The 17828-nt window shown below is 40.8% G+C and overlaps 1 protein-coding gene across 4 annotated transcripts in view; it reads right to left on the bottom strand.

Annotated features, from left to right (window-relative positions):
- The window catches only part of VWA5A (von Willebrand factor A domain containing 5A), a 36102-nt gene that overhangs the window by 17103 nt on the left and 1171 nt on the right, over positions 1 to 17828 (bottom strand). For all 4 annotated transcript variants that reach the window (XM_015538717.2, XM_007074037.3, XM_007074036.3 and 1 more), the window contains exons 3-15: positions 15664 to 15721; positions 15342 to 15544; positions 14816 to 15038; positions 14518 to 14693; positions 14124 to 14238; positions 10421 to 10590; positions 10080 to 10168; positions 9731 to 9875; positions 9189 to 9268; positions 2019 to 2133; positions 1165 to 1329; positions 786 to 886; positions 263 to 516 (exon numbers count right to left, since the gene is read on the bottom strand). In XM_015538717.2, coding sequence (XP_015394203.1) covers positions 263 to 516; positions 786 to 886; positions 1165 to 1329; positions 2019 to 2133; positions 9189 to 9268; positions 9731 to 9875; positions 10080 to 10168; positions 10421 to 10590; positions 14124 to 14238; positions 14518 to 14693; positions 14816 to 15038; positions 15342 to 15544; positions 15664 to 15706 — 1879 coding nt within the window. In that variant the 5' untranslated portion in view covers positions 15707 to 15721. The remainder of the gene's footprint in view (positions 1 to 262; positions 517 to 785; positions 887 to 1164; positions 1330 to 2018; positions 2134 to 9188; positions 9269 to 9730; positions 9876 to 10079; positions 10169 to 10420; positions 10591 to 14123; positions 14239 to 14517; positions 14694 to 14815; positions 15039 to 15341; positions 15545 to 15663; positions 15722 to 17828) is intronic.

The following is a 17828-nucleotide window of genomic DNA, read 5'->3' as shown; positions in this document are numbered from 1 at the left end:
TAGACTGTGTGAATACTCAATGTGTATGTGTACTTTCTGTTTTCATTTTTCTTGTTTTTTTTCCCCCTTGGATTATTTAAAATCTCCTTGCCGGTGGGATATTTTCTAGTCCCCTAGAAAGGGACCACAGCAGCCAGAAATCCTAGATGTGGAGAGGCAAGGAAAAAAAATTCAAGTTCACAAGCTTTTACTTCAAATGACGTGTTTACGTATCTAGGGCCCCTTGTGTCACATGAGTTCAAATGGGGTAAAACCCACTCACCAACTCTTTTGCATTGTGGCATCTGCGCAGCAGCACCCAGCAGAACCGGCCTTGGAATGTCCCTACAAGCCAGGGGCCCCTGAACTGGCTTGTTGACATCCTTGTTGATGGCAATGAAAGCTGTGTGGGAGCTTATGACTCCACAGTCAATGCTGACTTTCAGCACATCTTTTTTAGTTTTTGCTGGAGTCTCCCCGAAGCCTATGTCCATGCTCTGGAGAAAGGCCTTGGCAGCAAGGCGGTGAATAGTGAAGCTAGAAGAAAAGAACCCCTGTGACTTAGGGAAGAGCACACACATACCAGTTCCTCAGGGCCCTCAAAAGTTAGCCTTGGCAAAGGGACGAAAAAGCCAGATAAAGGGAAAGAGAAGACTTGAATGGGTCGGAAAGGAGAAGTGTTTGTAGGGACACAACTGAGGCCCAAATTAAGAGAGAGAAGTCAACCCTCAAGGATGGCAGAGACCCTCCCCCCCCCAAAACAAAACAAAACAAAATAAAATAGTGAAGGAAAACTGGATTCTCACTTGTCATCAAGCTTGGGTTGTAGGGAAAATGTCACCTTATTCTCACATCTCTTGCCCTGGAGTGTGTAGTTGAGGCAAACTTCTCCTGTTCCCTCTTCTGGCTGCAAAGTAGAGAAGAGTAGATGTGATGAAAGGGAGAGGTCACCAAGAGAAAGGTCACAACTGGGGCCGCTCCCAACCCAACACATTAAAATTTCTGACTAGGACCCAGGTAGCTCAGGGAATCAGAAACTGAAATCATGGAGAAGGGGGTAGGTGGGCTCCACCCGACAAGTGTGATCATTTGATGAGACTCCACCAGTTTTAAGAAAATCGTCTAGAGCAGAGGTCGGGGCCGTAACTACCCTGACTAGAGGAACAAACAAGAATTGGAACTCACCGGCATGGTCCCAGTCAACTGGGCATAGACAATTAACCTCTGACCCTTATAGAGGACAGTCTGTTCTGGTGAAAGCGTTTTAGCAGACAGACCACGAGGCAAATCCCAGTTCACAGAAACGTCCTCTACTGCGGGCTGTAGAGCATGTTTCAGGGCCCTAAGTGCCTGGTGGAAGACAGAGAACAGACTAAGCAAAAAAATAATAACGGCAATAATAACTACTATCAGCTGAATACTTATTATGCACCAGGTGCTATGCAACACTGTATATGTTATGCCTATTCCGTAATATTGTCCTAGGAGGCGGCAGGAGTAAGGGAGGATAAAGTAAAGGATGGCAGCACCCCGGAAAGAGGAACTTACAAACATAAGCAGAGGAAGAAGATGCCTTCCCTTGTGTGCACTGATCAAATGGGAATATGAATTGACTGCCTCTGGCAATCTACCAGACATACTACATTTCGCCCTTGTTCTCTTCGTCTCATTTGCATGGAGGATATGATAGAGCACCAAAGTGTTCCTTGAGCACACATCTAGAATCCGGATCATGATGGTCACAATCCTTAGTTTCTTTCTGGTCTTAAACACAAAGCCCTGAACTCCTCTGGCATCTTGTCTCTGGGCTTCCAACTACTAGGACCAGATGCCATTTCTCCAGAAACTGCAGTAGGCCCCATTTACATCAGGTCAAAAGGAGCCCCACTATGTATTATAGCCCAAGGCGTTACGGATGTAAGAAAATGAATTCTGGCGTCAAGATGTCGCCTCTGCCCTTGCGGCAGTGTCTCGCCCCGACCCCCGCTCCACACTCCCTCTGGATCACAAGGCCCTCTGAACACAAGGCCTGTCCTCACCTTGGCCTGCATCCTGTCCTTGCCTGTGATAAATTCTGAAGTGCCACCTCCTACCCGGGCAATGCCTTTTATGAGGCTGGTGGAGGCTCCTTCTCCAATCCCAAAGGAGAAACATCTGCAATTGTACAAGGATGAGAGGTTAGAGACAGACACTACAGAGGGAAATTATAAATTAACACATAATAGTCAAAAATACATAAAGAGATAAATAGCTGGTCTAGTTCCTTGACCCAAATCAGGAGACCAAATGCCTTAAATTAATGATGCAATTTAATCATCACAAGACGCCTAAGAGGCAGACTTATGCTTCATTTTGCAGATAAGAAACTGAGGGCCAACAAATTGAAGAAATATGCCCAAGATCACACACATACCAAATGGGAGAGATGACATTTGATCACTGGTCTATGTGACCATAAGATCCCCCTGGCAAAACAATATATATTACGCTGATTCTAGAAGCAGAAAAAAAAAAAATCTTCGGACCATATCCTCATCAATTATTTTAATAATAAATCCAAAGAACGGTAGGAGAAAGTGGGAGAGGTAAGATCAAAGAGACACTATCATCAGCGCCTTGCTAACATTGTACTAGAGCCATATCTGCCCTGGAAAGACCAGTCCTAGGGTGGGAAAGGGTACCTCCTGCTCTTCTAGCTGGAGAGTTCTCTCCCTGCCATAATCCATGTGCACTAAATAGCTTTTTACTTACAATTTGGCTTCCCAACTAAACTGCCTATTAGTGGCAACACTAATATAAGCATTTTTAGAAGGCATGACAAGGAGACGTCTCATTGTAAATTAATGCACTGAAATTTTGGCTTATGCATCAGTCTGTTTTGAATTGGGTTAGTGTGAGTCATCAACCCCAATTCTAGTGACATCATAACATTCTGAACTTGTAGGGCTAAGAACCAGACTTCTAATTAGAGTGACCGACCTGTGACAATGCCCCTAGAGACCACAGCCTGCCAGCATCTTGATATTATCATCTTTAAATTTCCAATTTAGCATTGCAACAGTAGCCTACATTCCTTATGGCTTATGAAGGGCTTTTATGTGCATGTTTAAGTGTTGTATGTGTAAAACTAAAGCTAAACAATAGTTATGGATGGCTAACAACATGCCCAGGACTTACTTAAGTGCTTCCTATGGGTGACAATAATAAGGATAGTAATTACAATAATGGCAACAATTTGTCTAGCACATGTTGTATGTGAAGCACAGTTCCTAATGCTTTACTTAGGTATACCCTTTTAACCCTCACAGCAAACCCATAAGAAAAATACTGCTATTGTCTTTATTTTCAAATGAGGAAACTGAGATAGGGAGTTTAGCTGATTTATCCAAACAGCTAGCAAGCAGGTGAAATGGAACTTAAATATATGATATGGACCTAAAGGAGAACACCATAGGACAGTACTGCTCGCAGCAAAGCCAAAGTTGTTTCAGCCAGTAGAGAACTGGAAAAGCTGTATACAATATTCTTAACCATCTTTTTGAAAACATCAAATGGCTTCAAAGACAATAGGAATGTATGGGCCATGACCTGGGAGAGGAGAGAGGCCAAGAGAGGTGGGACTGGTATCTGGTTACCTGTTACCCTTGAAGATAGTGCCAAGTACAAAATAGATGGCTCAAAAGACTGAAGAACTAAGCGGTTTCAGACTTGGACTTTCCAAAGAGAAGTTGCCCTTACAGACACCTCAGGGCTTTTTTTTAAACACAACCCTGCAGAACTACTCCCCAGAGGTAGAGATGACTCTGAAAGGAACCAGCTGTCAAATGTCTGAAGCTCATTTGGCTCTAATTGGACTAGGATGCTCTGCTTCTAGTCTCCCAACCTGTTAGAAGGAAAGAGTCAATCCTCGCAGAGGGAAGAGAACATCATCTAGAGGCTCAGAGGAGTTCTAGAACTTTTCATATAGAATATCTGACACCTAACAAAGGAATAGAAAATCCCCAAATATTGGGGAATTACACATGATACTTCTGAATAATCTAGGCTTTAAAAAATTGCAATGATACTACTCTTACATGGATGCCAATGGAAAATGACAGATCCCTTGGGGCACCTGGGTGGCTCAGTCGGTTAAGCGGCCGACTTCGGCTCAGGTCATGATCTCGCGGCCCGTGAGTTCGAGCCCCGCGTCGGGCTCTGTGCTGACAGCTCAGAGCCTGGAGCCTGTTTCAGATTCTGTGTCTCCCTCTCTCTGACCCTCCCCGTTCATGCTCTGTCTCTCTCTGTCTCAAAAATAAATAAACGTTAAAAAAAAATTAAAAAAAAAAAAAAAGAAAAGAAAATGACAGATCCCAATTTAGGATTCAGATAGATATGTTTAAATGTATACATCTAAACGCATGCATTAGAAAAGAAAAGTCTAAAACTCAACTGCCTGAGCATCCATCCCCAGATGTTAGAAAAAGAACGGCCAATAAACCCAAAGAATTTAAAGGGAAATGAAAATAATAAAGATTGGAGTGACATTATTGATAGAAAAAACTACCATACAATAGAGAGGGTTAAAAAAAAAAAAAACCACCTCAAAAGTGCTCTGAAAGGATTATTAAAATTGACAAACATTTAGGGCGAGGAAAAAAAACAAAGAAGACACAATACCCAACATCAGGAATGAAAAGGTAATATATCACAGATTCTACAAAATTTAACAACAGCATAAGGCAATATAGCATAAGAGAATTTTATCCAAAGACATTTAAAATTCAGATAAAATATACAAATTCCCATAAAAAGCAAAAATGTATAAAAGTAGGAATAGTGCATTTCAAAAAAAAGATATTTTAAAAATTTCCCACAAAAAAGGCCTCCTGACAACTTCTCGTAAACATTTAATAAAGAGCGGTGCCTGGGTGGTACAGTGGGTTAAGCATCTGACTCTTGATTTTAGGTCAGTCATGATCTCATGGTTCATGGGTTTGAGCCCCACATTGGGCTTTGCACTGACAGTATGGCGCCTGCTTGGGATTCTCCTTCTCTCTCCCTCTCTCTCTGCCAAAGCAAATAAATAAACTTAAAAAATTGTTTTTTAAAAACATTTCAAAAAGAAAATCTTTCAGATAATAGAAAAATAGACAATAGCTCATTTTCTGATGCCAGAATAACAATGACATCAAAACCTGACAAGAATAGTATAAGAAAATATATGTTGACGTTTCTCATGAAAATATATGTAAAAATCTTAAAGTTGAAAAAAAATCCTGAAGTTACCAACCAACTGAATCCAAAAATACATAAAAAAAAAAATGTTAATAGATCACAACTAATTTGGGTTTATTTCAGAAAGGCAAGTTTGGTCTAACACTAGTCATTATAATTCACACATGAAAAGAAAAAAGGATAAAATCATACACTCATCTCAACAGATACATAAAATGCATTTGATGTAATTCAACAATCATTCATGGTTTTTGTTAGAAAAAAAAGAAAGAAAAAATAACTCTCAAAACAAATAAAATTTCCTTAATCTGATAAAGGATATCTACAAAAAAGCCTATAGCCAACAATCATACTTATTGATGCAGTGTTGAACATGTTCCCTCTGAAGTCCAAAACAAGGAAAGAATGCCAGCTATGACCACATCTATTCAGGTTTATACTAAAGTTCTTTTCCATGGCAACAGGGAAGGGAAGAAAAATAAAATCTATAAGAATCTGCAAATATACTATTAGAATTCATATTTAAATAAGGCAAAGTCACTGAATAAAAGGTCCATGTAAATTTTAAAAGCTATTATAATCAATTTCTATTTAGAAATAAATGCCCAGTAAATAAAATGATTTTAAAAATACTATTTAAAATAGTATCTAGGGCACCTGGGTGGTTCAGTCAGTTAAGTGTTCAACTCTGGATTTCGGCTTAGGTCATGATCTCACAGATTGTGGGATCAAGGCCCATGTCTGGATCTTTGCTGGCCGTGTGGGGCCTGCTTGGGATTCTCTCTCCCCTTCTCTCTCTCTGCCCCTCCCCTCCCCTCAAAATAAATAAATAAACATTTAAAAATCAAAAGAGTATCAAACACTTAGGGAAAAATCTAATAACAAACGCATGAAGACCTCTACACAGAGAATTATAAAACATTACAGAGAGATTTTGTATGTATTGTTGGATTAAGGAAATGAGTACATTTACTAATTTTATGGGAAACCAGGTTTGTTACCATAGAGGAAAAAAGGCACAAATATGGAATAGAAGAAAAAAGAGAAAGAATGTTATGTTATTACCTTGGAAGTAGGGGTATCAGTTAAAACAAATTCTTTTAATAGTTGCTAGTTCTGTCTGCCAAAAATGGCTACAATCAAGAACAGCCCCGTAACAGAGTTATGCCTGATACTCAAATATTGACCTCTATTTGTCATTTTCACTGAAAGAAACTAGGCTTCTTGTAGAAATAACTGGCGATAGGGATGGAAAAGTATAGATGAGTCTGTACTCTTTTATAAGAAAGAAAGGAAATATTCAAACACCAAAGAGACACATGAAAAAGACATAGGAATAAGTGAAACGCAGCTCCCACTGGCCAAAACAGGAATTTTTGAAAATCTAAATGAAAACTGAAAATAATGAACCTTAAAAAATTGAAAAACAATCCAAAATTTTGGAAGAATCCCAAAGTATATATTCGCACAACAAAAGGAAGGGAGGGAGGGAGGGGGAAGGAAAATCTTTTTTTTTTTTTAATGTTTATTTATTTTTGAGAGAGCACAAGAAGGGGAGGGGCAGAGAGAGGGCAACAGAGGATCCGAAGCAGCCTCTGCACTGAGAGCAGTGAGTCTGATGTGGGGCTCAAACTCATGAACCGCAAGATCATGACCTGAGCTGAAGTCAGATGCTCAACCGATTGAGCCACCCAGGCACCCCAAGAAACGCTTCTTTACAGTAAGATGCCAACTAATCTGGAAAAGTTGACAGGACTTAAAAATCACCATTTGTAACCACTGACAATAATAACGTTTGGGTAATAATCATCAATGAATGCTGGATCTACAGAGTAAACATCTGTTGAGAACAAGATGTTTAACAAAATTTCCAAGTTTTCTGTCAGATACCACCTTTTAACGAAGTGGTCAAACCTATCAGCAGACTCAATGTTACTTTTGGAATATTTCTTCCCAAAATATTTAATATTAACCTAAGCGTGAATTTAAGTAATCAAACACAAACATAAATTGAGTCTCTACAAAAATAACTAGATAGTCCTCTTTAAAAATATCAGTGTCATGAAAAACAATGAAAGGCTGAGGATCTCTCCCGGAGTAAAGAAGATTAAGGAAACATAACAATGAAATAAAATGTTTGGTCTTAGATTTCCTCTGGGAACAAAAGCAAAGACAAACAAAGAAAAATCTGTAAAGGACAGTATTAGAAAGCTTGGCAAAATATGGCCTGTATTTAGATAGTATCATCTCAACATTAGATATCCTGAGTTTAATAGTTTCATTGTGGTTATTCATCAGGATGTCCCTGTTCTTAGAAGATAAGGTGTGTTATTATTTGCATATGAAGAATTACAGTATCTGTGGTTTGCTCTCAAATATTTCAGACAAAAAATAGGTGAGGCAAATGTGCTAAAACACGGACCTCTGGTAGAAGGGTATATGAGTGTCTATTGTTCTATTCCTCCAACTTCTCTACAGGTTTCAATTTTTAAATAAAATATTGGAAACACACATTCAGAAGAATCAAGAAAGACCTAAATAAATGGATGGACACACCATCTAAATAGATTAGACTACTCAATATAACAAACACTAACTTGTCCCAAAACTGATCTATAAAATCAATGCAATTCTCTCTCCTTTTTTTAAGTAATCTCTATGCCCAAGATGGGGCTTGAACTCATAGCCCCGAGATCAAGAGTCACATGCTCTACTGACTGAGCCAGCCAGGCACCCCTAAAGTCAATGTAATTCTAATCAGTATCTCAACAGCCTCCTTTTTTTGGTAAAAACTGACAAATGAATTCTAAAATACAAATATAAAGAGTCATGAACAGCTGAGACAATCTTGAAAAAAAAAAAAACAAAGTTGAAGACTTACTCTATTGGAAATCAATTATTTATCAGAGAGCTACGTAAATATATCTGGTATAGTACTGGCACATGTCTAGATAAATAGACTAATGGGATGGAACAAAGGATCCAAGAACAATTACTACATGTGTAGATGCTTATCTGTGACAAAAATGACACTGTACATCAGTGAGAACTTTTCAATAAATGGTACAGGGTCAATATGATATCAACATGAGAAGATAATGAAAATTGGCCCCTACTTCACACAACACACACATACAAAATCCATGTGAACTACAGATCTAACTCTCTCTCTCTCTCTCTCTCTCTATATATATATATACATACATACACATATAACTATCTATTATTCTATGGAATACTACACACCAATGAAAATTAACCACGGCTCCATGCAAAATAGGTGCGAATATCAACATACTACTGAGGGCAAGAAGTAAAATACACAGAAACAAAAACATATTGTATAACCCACTTATTTTTACTTGAAAACAAGCAAAAATAATCCATGGTGTTACAGGTCAGGAAAGCTATTTCCTTTGGAGAGGTAAAAGTTGGTAGTGATCAACTCTGTGATTCACCCAGCTGTATACTTAGGATTTGTGTAGTTTTGTGTATGTTTTACTTTGATAAAAATGGTTATAGTTTTAAAAAAAAAACTGTCTTGGGGCACCTGAGTGGCTCAGTTGGTTAAGTGTCCAACTTCGGCTCAGGTCATGATCTCACTGCTCGTGAGTTCGAGCCCTACATCGGGCTCTGTGCTAACAGCTCAGAGCCTGGAGCCTGCTTCAGATTCTGTCTCCGTCTCTCTGCCCCTTCCCCACTCCCTCTCTGTCTCTTTCTCTCTCAAATATGAATAAAACATTAAAAAAATTTTTTAAACTGTCTTACTATTCAATTTTTGTTTCCATATGGTTTAGACATTATTTAGAAAATGACTTTTATCTTTTACTAGAGAGGGGAAAACGATATAGAAAAAGCTTGTTAGCTAGTAAAACTAAAATTCTTGAATCACTCTCTCCTCTGAAAGGAATGTCAACCCTGGTAGCAATTGGCAGTAAACCACATGTGCCACTACCCGGGTCAGTCACCCAGAACTCACATTCTCTTCCTACCTGTGCCTCAGTCTGTGGTTCCGAACTTCTTTAATTATACTGAACGTGTCAGTAACTTCTCCATCTGTGAAGACAAAAAGCTGTAGATAGAAAGAAGACATTCGTCAAATCTCTGTGAAGATCATTTTTTAAGACGCCAGAATTTGCCCTTGGGAAAAATCAACTGTTTCATTCCAGAGACTACAGCCCCTTCAGACGGGTGTGAGGTCCCTAACGTTCCATGGTCACTTGCACCATATTCTTACACGGCTTGTTCGGGACCTGGGATTTTCATCACCTCCCCCTTCTCGTCTCATCTAAAACTTTTGTGGGACTCCACAAAATAACTTCCACCACCCACCGCCCACAGCACGGAGCTAAGGAAAGGAATTCTATTAAACGCTTCTTGTCTCTTGTCTTATTCTCTTCACCGCATGATAGAAGACTCTGAATTTTATGTCCTATTTTAACAAACCTACAACCAAGCTCAGGGGGATGGATTCTTGAACAGAGATTTCATTCTCTCTGTTGCCTTCTGCTGGCTCTGTTGCAGTTGTTCCTACCTGTAGGGGGTGGCCCGGGATGGAAGGTTCTCTGTAAACGACCTGGAGTGGTGTCAAGATTTCCGTGCCCCCTAGGTCCGCCCGCATAAGTTTAACTCTCCTCAGTGCCTCTTCCATGGTATCCTGAGTGTATTTCACACTATTCCTGAGAAAAACAAACACGCCCAGTGATACGCCAGCTGCTCAACACCACCCACTATCAAGTCCCTGAACTGACATACCCCCACTATAAACAACCTCACCTGAAACACCCGACGCCAAAGTCAACTGTGCAAGGAACCCCTCTAACAATCTACTTCTGTCTTTGAAGTTTCCTTTTGGACTCTCTGTAGGCTTTCTAGAAACTTACGGAAAGAATGCCTCGAAGGAAGATCCAAATGCGTAGATATTGAAATAACAGTTTACAGGCAAACTCTTCAGCAGCAAAATCAGTGTTTCCTGAAGGAAGAGAGTACAAGGAGACAGTGAGACAGGCTCCTCCCAGACACACAGACCCTCCCAGTGTAATTCTTACAGGGGTGGGCCTTCCCACATTTCATGACTCCAGGCCCTTATATCCCAAGGCTATTCTCAGAGTGGTCATGTTAGATGTAGCTCAGAAGGGGAAAGTTCCAGATGGACCCCAATTTAACTCTTGCGATTCATCCTCCTTTGTGCCCGTGACCAGAAAAAGAAAGTAACTGGCTTTACCTTGGCTGCCTCTATGCGCAACTGTGATTTATCCTGTTTACTTATGGGGCACTGCATACTCCCTGAGCAGTCCATGAGGAAGACGAATTCTCCACAGATAGCTGATGGCTCAACTTCTGGGATATTTGGGTAGAAACACACCATCGCAGATGGATCTTTCATCAAACCATCTAATTTGAAAAGATAAGGACACCAGAACATGAAAAGGAACCCAAGAATACCGAAGACCCCAAGAATCGGTGTAGTCAGTTACATAGGGAGCTGAGAAAATCCAAATCTAAAATGCTATTTGCTCTTCATACTGTATATCCTGGCAGAGGGTTTGGGGTGAGTTATAAACATATAAAAGATAGAGAAGCAGAAAAGATATGGAAGAAAAAAAGAAGGCAGAGGTCACAGGTACAACCAATAATTAAAATATATAATTGGATGCCAGTTTCCTAGCAGGGAGGTAATTGAGTGAAATGCCTGAAGTTAAAATGTTCTGGAATTTGCCAGAAGAATCGAGCTAATTTATTGGCAGGGACACCTTCTCTTCAGATCAAATCAATAGGAAATTTATTATGTGGGTCCTTGTTTAAGTCTTTAATTATACTTTTGAAATAATGAAGGCTCACGGGCAACTCCTATGTTGGCAGTTTGCAAGAGCTGAAAGTGTCATACACACCAAGGAAAGTCCTCTGCTTTGGGGATGAAACATTTAATGATAATCTCCAGAAGTGGGATGTGTGTTAGACTCTAACAGCATCATCCAAGCAACACTGTGAAGGAAACCATGGGAGTCTGACCCATGTTACCAGGCTGTCACAGCTTTGGTTTTATTTTGAGGAACAAGTGAACACTGATGCAAGAATTGAAATGTTAGTATTGAGACAGAGATGAAATGAGAATGGCTGGGTGATTAGATCCACTCCAGTTTTACAGTTCAGAGAATATAAGAGGACAAAGAATTACATTCCCGTACCTTGCTGTTATAAAGTGATTCCAGGATTTATAGGTTTAAATACTCAGTAGCCTTGGGATTCGATACGACTACAGGATGTGGCTCGTTTTAATCTCTTACCCTTGGGATACCCCAATGACCAAACTGGCTTCCAAATGAAATGGGCGCAGCTCATCAAATATTTGCTTGAATGCTAGTTCAAGAATAACTTCTAAAAAATCCAAATCGCTGCATACAGAATGGAAGGGTAGCTTTTTTTTTTTTTTAATGGGCAAGGTAAATTCCATTCTATTTAAAGAGGCAACTTATTATAGTGGGATTGGCACCGGACTGGTAAATCAGACAATCTGCCATGACAATGAAACAGGTGCGTATGTTTAATGTGTTTAGAACAGTGCCAGATATACAGTATGCACTATCTAGGTATTTCTGCTATAATTCCTTTGGCTTGGCTCAAATTATTTTCACCTTTATGAGTCTCTGCTTCCGCATTTTTAAATAAGACATTGCAAGCCCTAGCTCTTCTGCTTGCTGGCCTCAGTTTCTTCATCTGAACAATCCAAGTAATAATACCTGACTCCAGATTATGTTAAGGGTTCAGTGATACACCTTTAAGGAACTGAATCGAGGCCTTAACTCAGGTTAAGCTCTTAATAACAATTTTGGAAAATTATTTACCAACTTTTTATGCTATTTTTATTAAATTATACATATAACTTTTTAAAAATCATGTTCTTAATGTGGTCAAGTATATTCTAAGTTTAAATATATATTGGGGGGTGCCTGGGTGGCTCAGTCGGTTGAGCGTCCGACTCGTGATTTCAGTTCAGGTCATAAACTCACAGTTCCTGGGTTCGAGCCCCACACTGGACTTAGCACTGACAGTGCAGCTGGGGGTTCTCTCTCTCCCTCTCTCTCTGCCTGTCCCCAGATCATGCGTCTCTCTTTCTCAAAATAAATACACTTTAAAATATGTGTGTACATATGTACATATGTATGTAAAGTACTTTCATCATGTAGTAGTATGCTTCATTTTGTAGAACTGTCAGTGGGTTTAGTGAGCCAAGCTGCCAGTTGTCATTTTCTTCCTTGGATGAATGGGAACAGAAAGTCATCTTGACCAGATATATGATCTAGAAAGTGAGATTTGAGCGTCCCTGCTAGAAGGGGATTCACAAGATCATAAAGGCTTCCCCTGATATCCCGCTCTGGCCCACAGAGCCCGTCATAGAGAACAGATGAGGAATTCTGCCTAGGGGCCAAGGGAACTTCTTGGAAGGAAAGGAACTGAGATCCTAATCCATACCTTTTAAGATTCAGCACTATAAAACTTTCTCTGGTGGACTAGAATAATCCTGACTGAAGACCAGGTCACTACTGTGGGCATATTTCATGGGCACCCAAGGGGGAGCCACCAAAGGGAAAGGACAAAAACAGTACAAAAGGACAAAACTAAAGTACAAAGACAGGGCATGGAGCTTAGTGGAAGAAGAGCTGGAGCAAATCTGGTTGAGGCTGGGAGCCCCTCTACCGGCTTTAGCATGGACAACTGGCCCAGAGAAAAAATGGTTGAACAAGTGAGGGCAAACTAAGGAGCTCTAAATCGACCTTGGCCAAACATTAACAATGGGAGAGAAGGATGGCCTCTGGAGGACCAACTACAGGAAACTGTCTTCATAGCAGTGTAGTTACAGAAGTAAGAACCTAACCCAAGCTATAGCATTGTGACTATGACTGTCCCCAAACATCCTTCCATTCCACCAATGTGAAAAAAGCTTCAGAGGTGGCAGTACCTCCAGTTAGACTTTGGTCCCTGCAATCCAGGGACATGGCTGCCCAGGAAGGCCCAAGACAGCAATAGACTCCTATGGGTTATACCAGTTATAGTTATAAGGAACAGTACACACATGGTAAGGAAAATTTAGAAAATAAGGGAAATTAAAGAAATTAAAAAACTATTAAGAGACTATATCCAGTTTTTAACATACTTAGAAATTAAGATACTAGGGTGAGATGAAAAATCTCTGGAGATGAATGATCAGGCATTATCGGATTTGGAAATCTTTGATAATTTGAAAAGTGAAAATGTCACATCATTATTTTCATTTTATTTTTTCCCCACAAATGAATATTTACTTTTTCATTGAAGTATAATTAACACGCCGTGTTATATTAGTTTCAGGTACCCGACATAATGATTCAATAATTCTATACATTACTCAGTGCTCACTACAATAAGTCTATTTGCCATCTGCCACCAAACGTTATTACAATCTTATTGACTATATTTCCTATATTTCCTGTGCTCTACTTTTCATCACTGTGACTTACTTATTTGGAAACTGAAAGTTTGTACCTCTTAGTACCGTAGATAATAGATAAGGGGATATATAAAAGAAATAAAATAGACTAGAAATAGATAAAAGGGATTCAGAGGTACACGTTTCCAGTTATTTTTATTTTATTTTATTTTTATTTGCACTTGTAGAGACTGATCATTGTCATCTATGTTTGTAAACTAGTTGTGTTTCCTCTCGTGAATTATTTGTCCATGTCCTTGATCCCGTTATCTACTGATTCACTTAAATTTGCCTCTAAGACACAACCACATGATACTCATTGTATCTAACCGTAATGTAAGCTCTTTGAATGTTTTACCTACTACTGGACAGAAGAAAAGTAAAGTGAGGGTAATCTGAGGGAAATTCCGAGACAAGAGTTACCCTTTAGGAGGTAACTACCAAGGGAGAAAGAAAATACCTGGGTTGTTTTTAGGATTCCCCAACTCCACAGCTACACTGGGGGTATGCACCTCCCTGTAGTAAATCAGGAGTTCCACATCTCGATCAAATTTGTGTCCATCAGCCAAGGAAATCTGAGTTGGGAACAAGCAAAAGAGCCATGTTAGAACTATCACTGCTTGCTGCCTGGGGCTGAGGTCAGAGCTGCGGGCTACAGGCTTCTTCCTTGAGTGAGCATGATCAGAGGCAGGGGCAAGAATGTAGAGAAGGCTCTGGATAAAGAAGGAACAAAGTAGGATTCCCTCTACTTAGTAGGGAAAAGTAAGGAACATTTTGGAAAGACTGAGTGAGGAACAAGGTCAGAACCCAAAGAACAGGGGTGCTGGCAACAACATTACTCTCTTATGAATTACCTGGGCAGAAGTCTTCTTATCTCCAAGGTACTCAATAGGACTCAAGGGGCAGTTGGACTGGATCGTCTCAATGCCATGCTGGGAACTGACAGTGGCAGTCATGCTGAACGAATAGGGCAAGTCATCCAAAGGGACTATGGGAGTCTTCAAATCAAGGCAACTGTCCTCAGGCGATCCTACAAGAAGTTACCTTAGTTCCGTTTTCCCTTCTCACATTTCTTAGCACCCCTACGACACTTGAGGGGGTTTCCCAAATTATATAACCCACCACCAGTATTCAAAAGGAAAGGATACTCACCAGAGCAACGGTATCGAGGATTCAAGACAGCTGGGAGCACATAGCGCAGGGCCCCATCCGCTTCCAGGGGCAGCTCCTGCACGTACTTCAGGGTGAGTGCCACCTTTGACCCAGGTTGCAAGTTCCCCACATTGCAACAGAAGACGTCCCTGGAGCACTTGTCCTCTTCCAGGAGGAAAGCTTGGTGGCGGTGGCTGATGGCACTCTCATAGATGATGTGGGCCTACGGATAACAGGGAAAGGAAGGTGATACCAAGGGTAGCACGGCTAAATGAAGAGACGAGCGGTACGGAAAACAGAGACTGATGGAGAAGCCCTGCGATTGGTCTTGCCAAGGTCACAGCTCTACTGTGAATGCCTGATGGACTATTCCCCCCAGATGATTTTAGGAAAATAGCAGCTAGAGGGGAATAGCAGAAAGAGCATTCAACATCAGCATTTTTTGTGAAGTTGCATATGCTAGAGGTCCTAAGAGTATGCATTAAGGAAATAAGAAGGGAGGAGATAATCTACTCATCCCTACTACCTTCTTCTTATCCTTTAATTCTGCTTTAATTGTCTTCCCATCCACCATGGCCTCAAAGCTGTAGACAGCTGAATCTTCATCCATGGGGAACACAAAGAAGGTCTCCAAAGGAAATTTCTCTTCATTTTCATAGTTTAAGGTAGCGGCCACACCAGCCACAAACTCACGAACGGACAAGGTCACACAGATGCTCTTCAATGGCACTAGAGATAGACCAGAGTTCAAGTGGTGAACAAACTTTACCAGAAGGCCTCCTGCATGCCAGGCATTGGGCTAGATGCCAAAGATACAATGGCAGGTTAGGGTCATGAATCATGCCTACCTGGTTCCTCTTGGCGGGTTAGTAGGCCAGAAGGGCGCACCATGGTGATGCGGGGTTACTGTGGAAAAGACACATCAGAAATACAGTGATATGTTGGGGATTATCTATTCAAAGACCAGACCTCATGTGCTCCTGTCTGGCACGAGAATACATTCAGAGGATTAATGGGAGGGAGAAAGAAGCTGTGAAGAAGGGGACACAGATGCCAATAGTAATACTCCTTCTAAATGCCAGACCCAAGTGGTAAACTGTAAGATTCACTAAGTACCCAATAAACAGGAAGTCTCTGAAACACCCTGAAGCTGGTTCAAATACCAGTTCCACTTTTTCAAATATACCATTCCTTAGATACTGTATGTGGAATAACTAAAATTATCTTAACCCCTTTGAACCTCAGTATTCTCTTTCCACAATGAAAACCATATACTATTTGTCATATATGCATATATGGATTTCTATATATGAAGTCCTTAGAATAGTGCCTGGCCTACAGGAAGCATTTAATCGATGATAATAGACTTGTATTGCTCCTGCTGTAATTGTTACAGTTGTTAAATAGACCTTGCCTGTTACTTTGGATCATGCTAAACAGAGACCTGCACTGAAGAAGCGTCTTGATCCATAATGGTCCCCTGCAACTAAGATCACTTACCTTGTGACTTTTCTTTTGGGACGCACAATTGAAACCACTGTTTCCTCCATCCAAAGTATTCTAAGATATACATATAAATATCACATATGCAACATGACCTCCATTTTATTTTATTTTTTATTTTTTTTTAAATGTTTATTTATTTTTGAAAGAGACAGAGACAGAATGCAAGTGAGTTTGGGGCAGAGACAGAGGGAGACACAGAATCCGAAGCAGGCTCCAGGCTCCCGGCTGTCAGCACAGAGCCTGACGCAGGGCTGGAACTCACCAGCTGTGAGATCATGACCTGAGCCAAAGTCGGATGCTCAACTGACTGAACCACCCAGGTGCCCCAACATGACCTCTATTTGAAATCATGCCATCCTAACCACATATTCCAAATTTTATTATAATCTTAGACACCTATTTCATGTGATATGGTAACAAGAAGATAAATTTACATATCTAGATTATGATTTACACGATGATTCTTTTATCCAGAGAGTCAGTGGGTGGGTCTGGTCCTAGTCATTGGCCCTAGTACCCCTGGAAGCTGCCCTCTGACCATTCTGAACAGAATCACTGGTCACCTTGCCTCTCCCTGCTCTGTCAAAGGGTGACATGAGCTACAATCTCCAGCACCAGTTAGGGGGCCTTTCACTGAAAACACAACTTAAGGAGCTAAAATGGAAGTGTCTGGTGTACAGAGAATGCCGAAAAAAACAGAAACTTGTGTACTTATCCAGAGTCCCAGAAGCAGACGAGGCTCTGGGAAGCCCAACCTTCATTGAGGAACCCACAGGCCAGAAAAACATGCAGGCTCATGAGAAAGGCAACTTTCCTTCCTAGAACAACATCCCCCTCAAGGATTCTGAAGCTTCTGGAGGACTACTTCTAGGCCCTCTATGCCCATCCCAATCACCATTTAAAACCTCACCCTACTCCCATCCAGAGCAATGTCCACGTCGCTCATCCATCTGATGGCAATGGTGCATCTTGTACACCATGCCCCATGTCCACAGATCAGCACCAATAAATCAGGCTCTTCATTCTGTGTTTGGTATTTTGAAGAACTGGATAAAAACTGAGTGTGGCGGGGTGCCTGGGGGGCTCAGTCGGTTAAGTATCCAACCTCAGCTCAGGTCATGATCTCACCATTCGTGGGTTCAAGCCCCACGTCAGGCTCTGTGCTGACAGCTCAGAGCCTGGAGCCTGCTTAGGAGTCTGTCTCCCTTTCCTTCTGCCCCTGCCCCACTCATGATCTCCCTCTCTCTCTCTCTCTCTCTCTCTCTCTCTCTCTCTGTCTCTCTCTCTCAAAAATAAATAAACATTAAAAAATTTAAAAAAACTGAGTGTGGCAAAATGGCTCCCATTTGATAGAAACACAGAGGGCAGTAGCAGCTGTGGGGAGAGGAAAGAATGGTCAGGAAAAGGATTTCCATGCAGATGCTTGACTGAGGTAAGATCTGGTAGGACAGGCTGGGGTTAGGGGAGGGAAAAATTTCTAAAAATATCAGTAGGAAGCTTACAACAG

This window comes from Panthera tigris, chromosome D1 (assembly GCF_018350195.1).
Source record: "Panthera tigris isolate Pti1 chromosome D1, P.tigris_Pti1_mat1.1, whole genome shotgun sequence".
Lineage (NCBI taxonomy): Eukaryota > Metazoa > Chordata > Mammalia > Carnivora > Felidae > Panthera > Panthera tigris.
Note: the sequence above shows the minus strand (reverse complement) of the source record. Positions and strands in the feature narration are given on the sequence as shown.